The sequence below is a fragment of the Hypomesus nipponensis genome, chromosome 10 (genome assembly GCF_054491055.1).
Source record: "Hypomesus nipponensis isolate SF chromosome 10, ASM5449105v1, whole genome shotgun sequence".
NCBI lineage: Eukaryota > Metazoa > Chordata > Actinopteri > Osmeriformes > Osmeridae > Hypomesus > Hypomesus nipponensis.
In genome coordinates, this window is record NC_140370.1 from 7,385,943 (window position 1) to 7,405,131 (window position 19,189).

At 48.6% G+C, this 19,189-nt stretch overlaps 1 protein-coding gene across 1 annotated transcript in view; it reads right to left on the minus strand.

The window, feature by feature from the left end:
* Window positions 1-19,189, minus strand: part of ephb1 (EPH receptor B1) — a 121,157-nt gene that overhangs the window by 63,015 nt on the left and 38,953 nt on the right. Inside the window, exon 3 of the mRNA XM_084706933.1 lies at window positions 8,269-8,950. Coding sequence (XP_084563059.1) covers window positions 8,269-8,950 — 682 coding nt within the window. The remainder of the gene's footprint in view (window positions 1-8,268; window positions 8,951-19,189) is intronic.

Below are 19,189 nucleotides of genomic sequence, written 5' to 3' on the forward strand. Positions count from 1 at the left end.
GCCCAGTTTCAAACTGGGTAGGAGTACTCACTGGATTACGACAGTTCTAATTGCTGGGTAATTGCATATTGTAGCCACATTACACAGAGGTTTAAGGTTGGCGTTGGATAGGCCCGAAACAATTAGCGCAGCGTGGCTAGGAGTTGCTGGTGGATTATGCGTAGGGTGTCATAACATGTATTTTCCACATTTCCTTTGAGATTGTTTAATCCCATGGGCTGAACATGCATGGAAAGGGCCTTAACTGTTTCACAATATTCACCACTGGGTGGGAATGATAATCCAGGAGTGAAGTTGGCCAGTAAAGCTTGTAAGCGCATGTAGGTGCCTGATCCTTTCTGTGTTACCTATCACATCCAAATGCTAATTCCATCACAAGAATGATGTCATATCTGGAGTGGGATCAGTCTGTTTCCTGGAAGCTTTTTTGCATTCCAGCATTGTCCCCCCTAGCGCAATAACCTACAGGAAGACATGAACAAGACATGAACACGGAAACCCACTTTGCCTCCGACTCGGGGTGAGAGAGGCCCGGTGTCGAGGGGTCATGTTCTAACAGAACGCTGTATTATCCACCCGTCTCACTCAGTCGAACCCTATGAAGGTTTTTTGAGGGTGTTAGATCCCATCTGTTCTATGATTCCTTTGTTTTTAATCGGATTCCGGTACTGCCGTGTTTTCTTTCTTTGGAGCAAATCCAATGATGGCAGATCAGTGGAGAGGTGGAAGGGAGGGGGTGGGGGGTGTCGGAGGAGAGAGAGATAGAGGGGGGGGGGGCTCCGGGCTAACAAACAGCACTGGCTATTAGGGCTGAGTGAATATTGATGGGTACGACTGGAAGAAGGAGAGAAAAGAGAGAAGGAGAGAGAAGGAAGGATGGGGGGAGAAGTCTTTGTACCCTCTCTATCTCTGTAGAACTACAGGGTGTTCTGTGGAGAGGCTCCGAGTCTTCTCATTAGAGGCTGATATTAAAGCACTCCGGAGGGGACAGGCAGAGGGGGGAGCGGGAGGGAGAAGAAAAGAGAAAGAACAGGGGGAAAGAGAGAAGAGTTGACGTGCTGTCAAAGCAACACTTTGTCTAGAGGAAGTGCAATGGCAATGTTTCATTATGAGAGAGAGAGAGAGAGAGAGAGAGAGAGAGAGAGAGAGAGAGAGAGAGAGAGAGAGAGAGAGAGAGAGAGAGTAAGGTCCAAAACACTGAGACTCTCATGTAAAATACTTCTATTTTGCATCCAGGTAGGATTGTAATACACATTTCCTCATTACAAATGACAGATCAAACAGTAGAAAAAAAAAGCAGCTTGGAAAAATGTACATATAGATTAAAATACGATATTCTCGTATTTGGTATTTTTGAAATATACAGAAAAGACAAAAGAAGAGAGAAAGAGGGAAAAGTGATACGGCGAGTCTCGTTCTTCCTTATCCGTCACATGAACGTCTTGACAGCGTGTTTGTTGGTGAGAGGGCGACAAAAACTCTCCTTTATGTATTCAACTAACGCAATAAACAACTCACCACTCAGGCTCCAGTGATGCGGTCCTGCTGCGAGGCCCCTGGGGCCCCTCTGTGTCCTGAGCCCTTTGTGTTTTGCCAACACAGGAGGCATCTGCCTCAGTCCCCCCCCCTCCCCTCTCCCTCTACACAGCCACCACAGTCACTGTCACCAAACCATAGAGATGAAAACAGCTGGCTCAGGCTAATTAGAGGAGAAGAGGGGAGGGGACAGGAAGCGAAAGGCTTGCCACAGGGGATGTATTAACCTGGAAACAGTGGTGCCAGCTTTTTAAAGAAAGACACCACTATCCATTGAATGTATATAATGTGGTGGGTGTGACAACATGTAGGTGTAGCACAAACGTCATGGTTCTGCTTGGCTAAATGGATTATCACTCATCCAAACATCCAGTGAATTGGCTGGAAATAGAATCTGTAATAATGGATAGGGATGTTTAATCTCTGGGGGTGGGAAACCGATAAATAGAGAGAGAGAGAGAGAGAGAGAGAGAGAGAGAGAGAGAGAGAGAGAGAGAGAGAGAGAGAGAGAGAGAGAGAGAGAGAGAGAGAGAGAGAGAGAGAGAGAGAGAGAGAGAGAGACAGAGAGATAGAGATAGAGAGAGAGAGAGGGCAGAGAGAGGACATGGTTGAGGACTGCTCTGTGTGGGCTCCTGTCTGTGTTGTGTACGAGTGGAGCCGCTGGATCCCTGGCAGCATTAAGAGCTGACGTGTAGTTGCAGCCATAGAGCTCAGCATCTGTGTCGGGGTCAGTGCTCCTTCTCTGCTTGGACCCCTTTCTGTTCAGCCCCTTTCCAAAGGACCCACTCTTTGTCTGCTGCCATTTGCCATCCTTCTATTTGTCCCGTTGACATCCATGGAAACAAAGTCTTTCTATGTCCCTCTATGCCACTCCTTTTCTCCCCATCTAGGCTTCCCCAATTTTCCAGCGTCTCCATGGGCTTTTGGTTGACAGAACTGAAAGAGTCACAGGGGGTCATTTAATTGAGTTTCAAGGTGACCTGACTGGGAGGAGGCCCTGTTGAAAGTGTGTGTGTGTGTGTGTGTGTTTCTGAGTGTGTATATGTGTGTGCCCGTGTGTGTGCACCCGTGTGTATGTGTGTATCTCCATGTGGGCATGTGTGTGGGGGGGGGGGGATGTCTCATGGCCAAATGAAGTAAACTCTGAGAAACAAAAATGGACATGGCTAAATGGGCTGGAATAGCCTCTAATAGCAGCAGTCTGCCAACACCGTGTTTGTGAGTGCTGACAGCCAGCACCTCTGAGCAGTGGAACATTCAGCCAGGGATGAAGGCACACACACACACACACACTCACACACACACACACACGCGGTCGTGGGTGCACAAGCACACACACACACACACAAGAATACCAAACAAAGCAATATACCGAGACCTTTAGCACACATACTGTAATCCAGGTTAGAGAAAACCTTTTGAGCCTAGTATTATATAACCGTTCTGTTGAAGGGCAAACTTTTTAGCCAGGCATGCCAGTTCCTCATCCTTTGGCAGTGCTAACCATTTATAATCATTAGAAAAAGATTCAGCAAAATGCTGTGATGACAATCTGTGGCTATACACTCAGTGTTAGCTCCTGCAACATTCAAACCACATCCAAACATTACTTGTCCAATAAAAAGTCTTTAGAATAACAGTGCTTGTGTGTGTGTGTGTGTATGTGTGTGTATGTTTGTGTGTGTATGAGTGTGTATGTGTGTGTGTGTGTATGAGTGCACCCCATGATGGCAGCCATTAGACAGGGGTAAGGCAGCCATGATGAATCGGCACTTAGCCCAGGGAAGCGCACTTGCTCAATGGGCTGTGAATCTCCCACCGCCGCCGTCAGCCTGCCGAATGTTAAATAAAGTTATTTGAATATTTGTAATATTAATGTGCCAATGTGTCAAAAGCCTACTGGAGCCTAACACAGAGGGAAAATAAGAGCAGCTATGTACATATCAGCATACTAAATCTGGTCTGAAACAGAATGGAAAAAGGCTCTTGGAAAAATTATGCATGAATAGTTGGAGGGATGGATGAATGGGTGTATGGGTGCATGGATGAATGAATGGTAAAGAACATTGGATGAGGAAATGGATTGATCAAATGTATTTATGATTTCCCTTGCTCCTTCCGCCATCTCTTTTTAGTGCTCATTTAGCAGATGTCCAGCGTACAAGATAGAAGGACAACAACCTCTCATCCATTGTTCTTCATTCAAGGCCCTGCATCCTATCCCCTAGTCCCAATCCTAGGCCCTATGCCCCCCTTCTAGTACCCAGACCCCTGTTCTAGCCACTAACCCTCCAATGTGGGCTGCCTGCATGCTTTGCATAGGAATGGGTCTTCAGACAAAAGCTACAAGCACAGCAATAAGCTTTCAGCACGGTTAACCAATTACAAAAGAATAAAACGCACTGTGCAGCGCCTCATAAACTGCCAGACAGCCAGCTTTATAGACTCCCAGCTCGCATAAATCAGCCAGCCAGAAAGTCTGTTGTAGCCCAGGAGAAAATTCCGTCTGATCCCACCCAAGCCTAACACACGAGCAGATCCCCTTCCATCTCTCTTTGAAACCTCGTAATTATCTCCATCATTGTTTCAACGTCAATAAAACATTGGGGGCAGCCGATATACAAGAGAAGTTTAAGCATTCAATAATGGACAGCCCCAGTTTAAGAGTGACACCAGCAGGGCCTCGGACACATCATGCTGCACTGGGTCTTTTTATAAGCAACACTTGGGCAAAACGCCCTGGATGTTGTGAAATGATCAATTATCACCGTGACCCCCTACAAACACATCCCGGAGAGTCGCGCCTCTAAAACCACACGCTAGAGATGGGGAAAATGGATGCTTAGCGAACAAAATGGCTGCTGTTTTAATCAGTCACTTGGTGTGAGGTCACAGCAGTAGTTCACCGAGCAGAAAACACACACTTCACGCTTTGGCTGGGCTTCAGTGGGGCTGGGCTGCCGCTTTCGAGCACCTCTGCTCAATTTAACAAGCAGGCGATCAAATATTTAGCAGATTGCTTTTCCACCCAGAATAAAAGAGGGCATGCAAGCTGGGGAGAGAAAGAGACAGAAAGAAGGGGGAGGGGGGCGTGTGTGTTACAGAGAGAAAGAGAGAGATAGAGAGAGACAGAGACAGAGACAGAGACAGAGACAAAAGAGAGAGAGAGAGAGAGAGAGAGAGAGAGAGAGAGAGAGAGAGACAGAGAAAAGGGGGGGAAGGGGGTGCCATAGGTTACTCAGAGCCCCTCATGGCTTCTGTCAGTGCTGCGGTGTGCTATGCTAATAAGAGACCCGCTGGTATCATCTGTGTACGTATCTCCCCATGTTCAACATTTACCTGACAGCAGGCTACACACACCCTGCAAGGCTGCCTGCCATTAATTAACACATATAGATAGGAACTCTCAGGTACCATTAAGCAGTGGCACAGACGGAAGTAGACCTCAAGCAAAGGTATATTCTGTGTAACTCCCACGCGTACACACACGTGAATACACACACACACACACACACACACACACACTGTCGGCCACTTCCACTTCTACCATCTCGCTCCTCCTCCAGGAAACTATTTTCTCATTAAATGGTCAGCTTTATTATTCCTTTTCCTTGTTCTATCTCACTTCTAATGGGCAATTACTTGAGGCTTGACACAGAAGCCATGTTGTTTCAATGACCTCCTATTGATCCGTTCCAAAAACCACTCGACTATGACAAGCACTTTCAAGATAGATTTCCTTGTTCAAAAACTCTTCGACAAACCCAGACACTGTGGGGAGATGGTGGGGAATGCTTAGGATGAAACAAGAAGCGTTCCATTGAGAACACCTGATAGTGGTATGGATGCCACACTAGACATTTCCCCTGCATGCTGTAAAATGAGTGTCTGTGTGTCTACACTCACACTCTGTGTGAGTGTACGCATGTTTGTGTGTTTCTCTGTGTGTCTGTGTGTGTGAGAGAGGGGGTCTCTGAGTGTGTGCACATTATATGTGTGTGTGCCTGTCTGTGTGTGTTTAAGGTTAGCACAAATGAGGATAATGCATCACCCCTTTTGGTACTTCTGGTCAAATTACAGTTGCATCCTTCAATCATATATTTCTTCCTCTCTAGAGAGAGATGGGGGGGGGGGGGGGGGTAGAAAGAGCCAGGATGAGAAAGAGAGAGAAAGGGTGAGAGAGAAAGAGAGAGGAGAGAGAGAGGGTAAGAGAGAAGGAGAGAGGAGAGAGAGGGTGAGAGAGAAGGAGAGAGAGAGGGTGAGAGAGAAAGAGAGTGGAGAGAGAGGGTGAGAGAGACGGAGAGAGGAGAGAGAGAAGGTGAGAGAGAAGGAGAGAGGAGAGAGGGTGAGAGAGAAGGAGAGAGGGGGAGAGAGATACGGAGAAGGACAAGAGAAACAGAGAGTGAAAGTTTGTACGTATGGCAAATATATTTATGTACATAACCTATACGTGTTTCTATAGCCCCAGTGTCGATTTGGCAACGTGAACGTGAAGTGTCCTTTCACATCAATAATCATCATGTCGTCGACTTGAATTGAAATGAAAAAAGAATGGAGAGACAGACAGAGCGAGAAAGTAGCGTGGAGGGAGGACTCAGCCCAGCAGGAAGTCTAATTTCTGAGACCACTTAGTAGAGGAAGCCAGGGGGATTGTGGGAATTAGCCATGGTACACGTCTCCCCCTTCATTCAAAGTGTCTTTGTAGTGTCTATCAGGGGAGAGGATTGTGTTTGTATGTGTGTGCCCGTATGTGTGTGTATGTTTGTGTGCGTGTGTACCATCACGACGATGCTCCCCGCAAACAAAACCCTTACTAACACTGCAGGACACCGGGGCTCCAATTACTCTGCTGTGTGTTTATGGAGAGAAGAGGTAAATAGACAGAGATCCGAGAGATTAGAGAGAGACATCCATAGATTAGAGAGGGAAGAAGACAGAGGGAGGGAAAGAGGGAGAGAGATAGAGAGAGAAAGAGAACAGCAGCCGTTTTCTCACTGCCCTTCATAACCTTAGAGACACTGAGCGATCAGCGAGAACGCAGCTGATACATCACATAGTGTAGCACGTAATGATGCTATTCTGCCCTAACAAAGTTGTACTCGGTTGCATCAGAATTCCAGACAGGCTGCTTCTTTCCAAGCACTGCCAGCCACACTTTGTCAGAGCAAAAAATCCTCCATCTTTCACCTGGAGTTTGAAATATTGTTTTGATAGGCTTAATCAGAGTAACTACACCGTGCACAAATACAACCACTTCTCTGTGACACTGAGCGTGTCAATGAGGCTGCCACGCAGGAAATGAGACCACGCGTGTGAACAAAAACAACCATGTATATAATGTGTTACAATAGGACAAGTCTGCAGAAACAGGGTTCCATTTTGAATCCTCTGGTTACTCATAGACCTATTTGGTCAGCTTTGTAAAGGGCTAGCGAGAACCCCTAAGTAGTTCCTTCTAAAAGTGGCTTGGAACCTCACCCGCCTTAATAAGGTTCGATCTGTTTCCAGAGGTTGGTCTTATCGTTCGAAATGTTTGTATGTGGCCGCCTCTTTCCGGGGCAGAACAGTTTGCCTGAGCATGGCTGACAATGATGCAGAGAACGGGATGTACGGACGAGGTGTAATGCATTGTGGGGCAAATCAGACCAAAGTCACATGTTTTGTGTTCTGACTCACAGAGCAGAACATGGACCTTGGAAGGATGAACCGGATAAGTCCTCTAGTTCAGCAAGCTTTCCGCATACAGATACTCTTCTGCGTCAGTAAACCTTGGGTATCACTTCCTGGCTTGTCAAAGTCCTTAACTTGTTGTGGAATTCTGCAGCGAATGGACAGTAAAGACACACACAGACACACCCTCGCATGTGCACCCACGCACGTAGGGGTAGCTCTCATATCTGTTTATTGATAAGAGCAAACGGGGCGTCAATCAATCTTATCTCTCCCGCACATACTCTACCCTTCACCTCCAGAGGGAACCAGACCAATATGACCCCCACAATCAGACACCTTGGGCAAGTTCCACTGTCACGGTAGGGGGTCTGTGTGTCTGTGTGTGTGTGTGCTTTTATGTGTGTGTGTGGGTGTGTGTGTGTGTGATTCCCTGTCACTTTAAGCTAGGCTAATTTCCACCCTCCCACCCCCTTACACCACACATAAAAACAAATGCACACACACACACACACACACATACATCTCAATTAAACATCATACCAGAGAAGCCATCTGTAATGCAGTCTGTAGACAAGGCTGGAAGTCTCTGCAGATTATAAATCAATAAAAGTGGGCCTCTATTATACTGGTGTGGAGTATTAGACCAGTGTTGTGTGTGTGTGTGGGTGTCTATGTGTGTGATTAAAGGTATAACTCCAGCACACATAGCTCAGGAAAATACACAAAATACAATCAATACACCCTCAGCCAACTTCTGGCAGAGCTGTATTGACTTTGCACTGCGATGACAAAAACATGAAGTTACATTCATGTCTTCTGTGCATGCTCAAGACACATCCAGACATTAGCAACCCTCCGTGACAAAAGGATTCCGTCTAGCACAAATCCTCAATCGCACTGAGACTAAGGAGGACGTAAAAAGCAATATCAAAACGACGAATCCCAGGCCAAGGCCCGCCAAAGCAGAGCAAATCTATTTCACAAAGCCGAGTTGAAAAAGAACGCCTTGAGACTCATCGGAAGGGAAAGGAGATTCAGCCGGCTTGGAAAGGCCGTTACCTCGGCAGACGTTCCCGTTGTCGGGCTCGAAGCCCGCCTTGCAGGTGCAGCTGCCGATGGGCACCATCCACTCGCCGTCGCCGTTGCAGTACAGCTTGATGGGCACGTCCACCTCCTCCGAGTTGGAGATGCACGTTCCCCGGGCGATGACCAGCGAGGTGCTCTCAGCCCCCGTCATGGTCTCGGGGAAGATGGCGAAGTTCTGGACCACGCTGGGGCACTTCTTGTAGAAGACGCGGACGGAGAGCAGCGACATGCAGGCGCCGTAGTCCTGGAAGGCCAGGTAGAAGCCGTTCTTGGACAGTGGGCCAAAGCTGCGGACCTCCGTGTTGACCTTCATCAGACGCCCACCGAAGTCCACCTGGGAGAAGGACTCGTCGGCCGCGATGGTGTCCACCTTGAGGTAGGGCGCCTCCATCCAGAAGGCGGTGCCCTTGGTGGCGATGACGGCGTCCGACTCGTAGTAGTAGAGGTTGAAGGTCTCCTTGCAGGAGCCGGGGACGTTGGGGATGGAGCTGCAGTCCCTGACGGTGAAGCGCATCTCCACGTAGATCCGCTGGGCGCCGCGGCGGTCTATGAAGGTGGTCAGGAGCCAGTTGTTCTGGCTGGACTCAAACACGTTGCACACCTGGTAGGTCCGGATGGTGTTGAGGTTCTCATCGTAGCCACTCACTTCCTCCCACTGGTGGAGAGAGAGAGAGAGAGAGAGAGAGAGAGAGAGAGAGAGAGAGCAAGGGAAATATAGAAAAAGTTAGCTTTGTTTGAATAGTAACAATCCACCTTAGTAATCCACCGATGTATTCATAAACATCCCCAAAAAACTGTGAGTGTTGATTGGGGTTAAAGCATGGGGGCTGAAGTAACTAAAGCTGGTGTGATTAATGTAAGCTTTTTAAAATGTACTTTCAAAATAGATGCAATGGCAAACCCCAAGAGATCAGAGGAGAACATGCAGAACATCATTATGGGCATAAAAGCACATACAGGCTTACATAAGAACTCATAATGAGATCTATTGGATGTTTGGTACATCAATTTACTCTCTGAATGGGTTGAAATTACAGTGATTTGCTTCACAGCCACAAAGCCTACAGTATTTAGCAACTCAGTGTTCTCAGGCTCTAACACCCTTTATTTTCTGAAATACAAACATTGTTTAGGAGTACTCCAATGAAAATATGACGTTCCAAACGCCAGTCTCCAGTCTCTCTTTCCAAGCTGGAGTCTGCATAAGTGCACACCCAGTAATGACCTCTGATGCACCGCTATTGGCTGCCATTGAGCCAAAAGCATGGCTACCCAGTGACTCTGCACATTATACAGTAGAAATGTGGCGACTAACAAATTCAAGATGGAGTGCCATAGAATTTCAATTATAGTGGCTGTGGACAGCACAATGCCGGCCCTAGTTAACAAAGGCGGAGCAGCAGAGATCTGTGACCTGAGGAGAACCACAGGAAGCAGAACCCCAGAAGGCAGAACCTCAGTGAGCAGGACCCCAGTAATGAGACCCCCCGGGATCAGAGCCCAAGTGAGGAGAGAACCATAGCTAAACATGACAGCTCCAGGGGGGGGGGGGGGGGGGGGGGGGGGGGGGGGGGGGGGGGGGAGGAGCCACGCTCTCTGATGCTAAATGTACGACGGTGAGCATGGGTCTTTCTGCTTTTTCTTTTTTTTGCTCCTTGCTTTTCTGGTGAATGATTTACTTCATGAAATGAACATGTACCCTCCGAGTGCCTTGCCCCGAGCAAACCCAGACAACATAGCTGATAGCAGTCATTCTGACTGGAACCTTCACCTGCCACTCACTCACAACAGCTGTGGTGAGAGGGTGACCTCCACTACTCATCACACCCACACACACATACAAACACACACAAACACACACAGTGTAAAGATGAGCTCGTAGGAGGACGATAGGGCTTAACAACATCTTGTACATATGTATGCACGTATAAAATGTAAGCCTTAACAATCTGTGTTGACGGGCCCTGGGGTGTGATAAGAGAAGAGATGAAAAGATAGCCTGAGGAACATTAGCAAGCACCAGGAGGACGAGAAGAAAAGGAGACAGAGAGAGAGGGTGTGACAGAGAACGAAAGATAGAGAGAGACAGAGAGATATAGAGCAAGAAAGATAGAGAGAAAACAAAGGTCCCACGACACCACCAACGTGATAAACAAACCCCTTCTCTCTCCTCCACATCCCCTTTTCCCCTCTCTCCCCATCCCCTCTTTTCTCTCTCCGTCTCTATTTCCATCTCCCTCTGTCCTCATCATCCCTCTGTTCCTCTCCTTTCTCATCTCTGGTATAACGACCATTCATCAACATTACTGAGACCTGTCTCTTTATAAGAACTACCCCAGGGCCTTTCTACTGGCGGCTGGGGGGGGTGGTGGAGTTGGGGTGAGGCTCCCCCGTCCAGCCAAACGACCACCATCTTTCAAGTTGGTTAGGGCCCAAAGGCAACAGGCATCGATACCAATGAGCGGAAACCTGCCCACAAATTCACTCCTTCACCCAACACACTTTTTTTGTTCCTCCTACAGGACACAAAATGTGCAATGGTGTCACCATACATCCCACCATAACACCCTCAGAAAAACAAAGTTCTTGTCCGGTCTGTTTGATATGACCACCAGGTGCTCGAGAACACAGTGCATGTTGCCGTTCGTTTTCCTAGCACTTCTGAGCTAAGTGTCTGCATGAATCAGCTGGCTGGCCTTCTCTTTTCTTCCAAGAAATGGTCATTTGTGCAGTTCGATGGTTTAGATGCGCAATATTGATTTAGTCGTGATGTTTCATTGATGGAGAAGACATGGATGCTAATTCATTATCAGTCTAGCTCCACACAACAAATAATAAATAGTTACGCCCTATTAATGTCTGGATTTGCAGACATCTGTTTGCTACAAGTTGCTGTACAATATGTTGCCGAAACGTGAACCTCTTTGTAAAGAAAAGAAAATCAAAATGTTCTGGGGATGGAATCCCCATAGGGATGTTTAATTCTAGAAGTTGGATTCCACCAATCATTGTCGTGCATGTTTCATTAAGTCACAGTTTGTAACGTCCTTTCCTTGTTCCACTCTACCAGGGATTCAGCTTTAATCTATTCCACCTCCCTAAACCTTTCCCTGGCGTCTACACTGACCTCCAGCAAAGCAGGAAGACATGACAAGACATCATCACCTGTCACCTTGGTGATAATGGAATTCCTGGCTTTGTGCATCCATTTCCTCTTATTCCAAGGCCCGGCCTATGAAACAACACTGCTGTTCTGAAGCTCTGTGTATATTTAGTCCCAGTGTTGCGGCCAGGGGCATGGTCACATGTTGCTCCCATGGTTTATTCATAGCCATCTCAAGGTAAACCAAGTGGGAAGCACCTGGGTGATGGGAGTTCTTATGCTGATTCTCTCTCTCTCTCTCTCTCTCTCTCTCTCTCTCTCTCTCTCTCTCTCTCTCTCGTTCTGTCTTTAGTCTCTCTTCTCCGTCTAACAAGACTTCTGCTTCTTCTATGTCACTATGTGCCTTCCGATCCCTCTCCTCCGTGTCGTCTCTCTCTGTTTCTCTCTGTCTCTCTGTCTCTCTGTCTCTCTGTCTCTCTGTCTCTCTGTCTCTCTGTCTCTCTGTCTCTCTGTCTCTCTGTCTCTCTCTCTGTCTCTCTCTCTCTCTCTCTCTCTCTCTCTCTCTCTCTCTCTCTCTCTCTCTCTCTCTCTCTCTCTCTCTCTCTCTCTTTCTCTCTCTCTCTCTCTCTCTCTCTCTCTCTCTCTCTCTCTCTCTCTCTCTCTCTCTCTCTGTCTCTATCTCTCTCTCCCTCTCTCTCCGCATATTTGTTTGTCATGGGTGTGGCGCTGATAGGCCATCAAAGCGTTCCGTGAAGAGCATCCATCTTTAGACTAACAAAACAAACCCATTCCCTCCACTCTAATAGCTTTGGCTTCGCCGGTAATGTGACCGCTGCTACTCTCGGAGTCCCTGACAGTAAGCCTGGCCATTGTGTGCGTGTGTGTGTTTGTGTGTCATTAGTAAGGATCCTTTCACGAGTGCAGTGGAAGAGATGGAGGAGCAATGGCTTCACACCGCCTCTTAATGCCGCGTTAATGACCGGCACAGACGGAGGGATGGAGACAGAGAGAGAGAAGGGGAGGGATGAAAGAGAGACAGAGAGAGAGAGACAGAGAAGAAAAAGAGTTCGAGAGAAGAGGAAGGGAGGAAAAAGTCCCTAATATATTCAGCACATTCTCTCTTGACTACGGCCGGAGGCCATTGATACTGACTGCCCTCTTAGTGACCATTCATCACATTGATCTCCTGCCATTTGCCTGAGAGGCTAAAACAACAGTGAAGACCAGGACGGATGTCTTCTGGAGAGACAGGGAGTGATGAAGAGAGAGAGAGAGAGAGAGAGACATAGATAATGAGAGAGAAAGAGAGTTGGGGTGAGCGGTAGAGATGAGGGGAAAGAGAAAAAGAGAGAGTGGAGAGTCAGCAGAACAGGGCCAGTGGAACATCCAGGATCTCTGACAGAGTAGTTTGATGGAGGTGTCACTGGGGCTCCGGAGGAAGGGGAAGCAGCCCGCCCCCTGACCCAGGTAGGAGGGACTCCATCCAGGCATCCTGAACCTATAAACCCCCAGCGGTCTGGCTCTTCTAAAGACCACTACCTCCCTTTTACCTTACCCTGTGCCACAGTAGATGTTACTTTGTGACCTTACCAGTCTAATATTCCTACAGTAGAACAAAGGAACTGTAAGTAGCTGTAGAACGTATGTGTCGCCTTTAGCGAGTCCATTAAAACGCCAACAAGCTTGTCACACACCCAGTCAATCACATTAGTCTCTAACCTTTATTTAGTCACACCCACACCCACACCCACACACTGACACAAACACACATATACAAATCAATTTTCCCAAGCAAATCTTCCTTCCCTCCTTCCCCCCCCCCCATCAAGCAAGCTTTACAAAATGCCAACGCGCTTGTGGAATGGTAGATGAGTGTTTGGCAACCTCCTCCTAAATGGCACTCCAAACCTCCATTAGCGAGGCAGAGCGCTGGCGAGCTCGCAACAGCGGGCACGCCGCAACGAGGGCGAGAGGCTTTTTATTAACACTCCAAAGAGCCAATACACAACCAGTGTACAGCCAGATGGGTTGGTTCCCTGTGAGGGGCCAGGTGTCACATCAAGCCCCCCTCCGCACAGCACCCACTCATGGTGTTACATTTTAAAAACCTTCCTCTGAAAGAAGACTAAAAATGCTTGGTGTATTTTTACACCTAAACCAAATTGCTGCTCGGCAGCAATCTACTTCTCTCATAAGATGCACTTTGAGTTGTTTTCCTCCACTAGAAGAATGCCCCATCTTGACCCGTACTGGGGTGTAAGACATCATGGGAACTGGAGTCCATCAGAGCAGGGCCGCAAACACGCGGGCATACAAGAGGGAAGGAAAGAGGTAGACTGGATTGAGATCGGTGTGGTAAGGTGAGGTAAAGAGCTCTTCTGGAGAAGTTCACCACTGGCCAAGCACTCGGCGATGACACCAAGGGACACTGGCGTAGGAAGGGAGCTCTCTCATGTCAGGTGACGCTCCTCCTGCTCCCCCTCCTCCTGCTCCCCCTCCTCCTGCTCCTCCTGCTCTTGCTCCCCCTCCTCCTGCTCCCCCACCTCCTGCTCCCCCTACTGCTCCCCCTTCTCCTGCTCCCCCTCCTCCTGCTCCCCCTCCTCCCGCTCCTCCTGCTCCCCCTCCTCCTCCTCCTCCTCCTCCTGCTCCCCCTTCTCCTGCTCCCCCTCCTCCTGCTCCCCCTCCTCCTGCTCCCCCTCCTCCTGCTCCTCCTCCTCCTGCTCCCCCTCCTCATGCTCCCCCTCCTGCTCCCCCTCCTCCTGCTCCTCCTGCTCCCCCTCCTCCTGCTCCCCCTCCTGCTCCCCCTTCTCCTGCTCCTCCTCCTCCTGCTCCCCCTCCTCCTGCTCCTCCTCCTCCTGCTCCTCCTCCTCCTGCTTCCCCTCCTCCTGCTCCTCCTCCTCCTGCTCCCCCTCCTCCTCCTCCTCATGCTCCCCCTCCTCCTGCTCCCCCTCCTCCTGCTCCCCCTCCTCCTGCTCCCCCTTCTCTTGCTCCCCCTCCTCCTGCTCCCCCTCCTCCTGCTCCCCCTCCTCCTCCTCGTGTCCGCAGCAACAGCGGTCTACCGAGGTTTCTCTCCCGTACCTGGAAGTCAGCTCACACCCAGATGTCTACCTGCGGCTACTAGAGTCTCTATCAGGGAGATTAGCAGTCTTCTGCATTGTGTTTAGTGGTTGGGATGAGGTTACATAGGAGCAAACACATGCATTCCATACAGTACTACACCTTTTACGTACCTACATACACACACAGAGGAAGAAATCCATGAACACGCACAAACACAAACACACCCAGGCAGCAAAAGATGATTGCAAGGATCATTTGTGATCAGCTGTGCTGTTTGAGCAGGGGGGCTGTGGGCAACGCTGCGTTGCAGAGGCAGACTGAGGCAGAGGCAGACTGAGGCAGAGGCAGACTGAGGCGTCGCGGCTGGGGTTTACGCCCCGGTGAAAGAGACGGATGGGGAGGGAAGTAGACATGTTTAAAAACACTCGGAGACAGCCCATAATTACAGACCAGCGCCTTTTTTTGATTGAGCCAAAATAGACATGTCTGCCTGCTCTGTGTCTAACCCTATAGAGCAGCCATCCAGCACCCATGCTGTCCTTACACCATGCCCAAATTCACGGCTGTCGACTGAAGCAAATGATGTCTTTGTGTGTGTTCGGGTGAACCATGATGTGCAGAGACGAGTCCCATTGATTAGACCTTACTGAGTTTATTAAGCATGTGTGTGCGTGTGGATCTGGGTGTGTTTTGGCGTTTATTTTACGCACCACTGGGGAATATGTCGCGTTGATACAATATTTGCCATTAGGGCTTCTTGTTTTCTCCCATATTCCTTTAAAATGCCTTTTTCCTTGGTGATAATGTAGCTCCAGACTCCCCCTCTCTCTGCCGCTTGCTCTCTCGCCCTTTTCTTTCACTCTCCCTCGCTTCACCCCTCTTTCCCCATCTTCTCCGCTCCCCATCCCGTCTCCATTTCATTCCTTACACTCTCGCTTTCAATTACACGCCGGGTCCTTTGAAGAGGGTGTGAGGACGGCAGCCAGGTGCTGCTGGGGAGAGGGGGGGGGGGAGAGACACTTAATGCCCATTACTACCCCTGAGCAGAATAAAAAACAAACGGAAATAAAAGAAGAAGAAGTGATAGCTGGGCGAATTTAGCCAATTCCTTCTGCATGACAGCGGGGCGGCAGTGTGAGACAGATAGACAAAAGGAGAGTGAGAAAGACAGAGAAAACGAGATAAAGAGAGATGACATGGACATGAATGTGCTATTCAGGGACGAGAGGAAGAAAAAGAAAATTAAGGGACTGATGATATAGAACAGATTAATAATACAGGACAGTTTAATGATAGAGGACAGATTTGTGATAGAGGACAGATTAATGATAAAGGACAGACTGAAGATCGAGGACAGACAGACTGAGGATGGAGGACAGGTGAAAGCCATACTGCCCCTTGGCCCCAGTGATTGACGAGAGTTGTGAATGTCAAGGGATGGGAAGAGGTCATTTTGGTCCCTACACCTCAAGCACTCAAAGACTGTCATCAAACCAAACAAAAAAAAGACCCATCTGATGGTTTTTGGAGTTGGCCCTGTGCTCCAGCCTCTGTAGAATAAGCTGAATATTGAATAGCTGACTTTCCCAAATGTTTTTTTGCCTGCGCCGCCGTCCGGACGATGGGGTGATGAACAGGGAGAAAAAGAAGAGAGGAAGATGGAGCGAGAAGAACCTGGAGAATTGGGGCTCACAGTACAGCCGGGGTCCACGGATGTTTCCGGATACACACAAAGGAGCCTGGCAGCGGGAGAGCAGAACGGCAGCCTATTAGCACTCCTCTTAGCCTGGTGAGCGTCCGTGAGTGTGTGTGTGTGTGTCCGTGTGTAGCTGTGTCCATCCGTGTGTGTGTGTGTGTCCGTCCGTGTGTCTGTCTCTATGCATTGTGCCTGTGTGTGAGGATGGGGATGTGAGAGCTGACTGAATAACATCACCACAATACCTGACAAGCCTGACAGGCCCACATCCACGCTGCACACAAAGACAGAGACACATGGCATAGAAAAGGGAGGCGAGAGGACAAATAGTATATATATATATATATATATATATATATATATATATATATATATATATATATATATATATATATATATATATATATATATATATATATATATAGAGAGAGAGAGAGAGAGAGAGAGGGAGGGAGAGAGAGAGAGAGAGAGAGAGAGAGAGAGAGAGAGGGAGAGAGGGAGAGAGGGAGAGAGGGAGAGAGGGAGAGAGGGAGAGAGAGAGAGAGAGAGAGAGGGAGAGAGGGAGAGAGAGAGAGAGAGAGAGAGAGAGAAATTTCGAGAAAAAATAAAGGAAAGGGAAGGAGAAAAATAGAGAGGACGAGAGAGAGGAACAGGCAGGTAAAAAGACGGACAGAAAGGAGAGTCACGAAGAATCCAGGCTTTGAAAGAGGACGACTGAAAAGCGAGAAGTAATAGAGGAGAGGGGGGGCCGAGGCTGGATACATGCAGGCAGGGGAGAGAGAAAACAGAAAGGCCAGGAAAGAATGAAACATTCACATTCTATGGTTAAGCAGACACAAGACCAGTTGGGGTATGAGGTTCTTACTGCTAGCTCTATCGCCCTGCTCGTATACAGAACAGGGAAAAAGACACATCCGGCAAGTGAACTAATAAATCACACCCACACAGATATGTACACCAAAATGCACACACACCGGTTCACACGTACACACAAACACACACTCGCAGATTCCCACAAACACACACACATGCTGCTCGCTCCTAGTCCGCATGACTCTGACCTGTCATGTGTACTGGGTAGAAATGATGATGTCTGCTCAAAGCACACAGGCACAGTCTGGACACACACTATCCCCGTCACAGACAGTAACTAGGAAACATGAAAGAGCTCTTCATCACTAGCCCTCTCCAGGGCATGTGTGTGTGTGTGTGTGTGTGTGTGTGTGTGTGTGTGTGTGTGTGTGTGTGTGTGTGTGTGTGTGTGTGTGATAAAAATGACTCTTATCAGCAGGCCACTGATGCGCAGCCAGCATGGCTCACTGTCATTTCTCTACCCTCATTCCATTTCAGCTCTCCAGCACATAGGGTCAAAGTTGGTCTCTCTCTCCCTCTCTCCCTCTCTCCCTCTCTCCCTCTCTCCCTCTCTCCCTCTCTCCCTCTCTCCCCCTCTCCCCCTCTCTCTCTCTCTCTCTCTCTCTCTCTCTCTCTCTCTATCTCTCTCTCTCTCTCTCTCTCTCTCTCTCTATCTCTATCTCTCTCTATCTCTCTCTCTCCACCTGTGTTCATGTAGCCCTCTCAAGCGTTGCTGACAGTGGAGGCCCTGTCTGGCTTTATGAATAATACAAGTGTGTTTGAGTGTGTGTGTCTGGTCAACAGATGGCCAGGGTGGTTTAAAAACACCCATCAACTCACCCCTCAATTGTTACAGACACACACATGAATAAAAGACACACACACACACACAAACCAAACACAAGCTTACAGATCAATTTGCTCGCCCGCTTTCAACAGCTCCCAAAATGTCTGCTAGTCAACCATTTCTCTGTGTCCCCCACCTAGACCACCTCCCCCCTCTCCACGCACACACACACCAAGTCTACAAGTGTAAGCTCTCCAAGTTTTTTAACCCAGAAGAGTCCCATGAGTTGACCCAGACTCCCTCTCCCTCTCTCACACATTTTTTCTTTTCTCTGTCTCGCTCCCTTCCTCAACACACAATCGATCCCTTCTCCTCTCTCATTCTGGTTTCCCCTAATCCTTCAGCTCTCCGACCCCCCCCCCCTCCCTCCCTCCCTCCCCCTCTTCTGCTCCCCGCTCGTTTTCTCTCCCCTCGTTCCACACGCCTCTGTCTCCGACAAGCCCCTCCCCATCCCCCTTCCCTCTGGCCTTTCACTTTTTTTTTTTTCCTGATCTAGCCGCCCCCTCTCCTCTCTTTCAGTGTTCTTCCTGTCCTCTATCCTGTCATCTCTTCACTGTGCTGTTCCCCGTACTGCTTCGGCCCTCTTTAGCTTGCCTATTCTCACCCCCTATCACCGTTTGATGCAAACGCTATGACCCCCGCCCCCCTTCTTTCTGAACTTGAAAGGGCAAATACACCTCCCTGTTACACACACAGACAAACACACTACACACACGCACACGCACACACACACACAGCACACAAACAGCACAGACACCAAATGGTCGTATAGGGAATGGTGAGGGGCCAAAAATCTCATCTGGACAGCATATTTATTTAATGTGTGTGTGTGTGTGTGTTTGTTTGAAAGAATATGAAAGAAAGAGACAGAGAGGATGAGTGAGTGACCGAGCGAGGGAGGGAGCAGTGTTTGTAGTGTGGAAACGTTGTTGTTTAAGTTCCCTTTACATAGCTCATGCTCACACAAACACACATACTGTATACAACTGAGACCTCTCTCTCTCCCTCTCTCTCCAATATATCAGTATTTGTGATTTATTGAGTAGGAAAACGTACACAGCATGCAAGATCTTGATGTATTTGTGTGCACATGTATGTGCATGTGTGTGTTTCCTAGCCTGTCAGAATGGGTCAGTGTGTTAGAGCCACGTCTGCTATTTACAGCAACAGCACACTGACGTCAGAAAACAAGTGGGTGTGCTAGGAACTCCATCCCTCTGCACCGCATCCCCACAGTCACACTGGACACCTGCTCCTCCTGCGCCAGGACATGACATCACTCGACCCACTTGTGACATGACCTCATCTTTACGTATCGTTTTGGAGTCTAATCAAT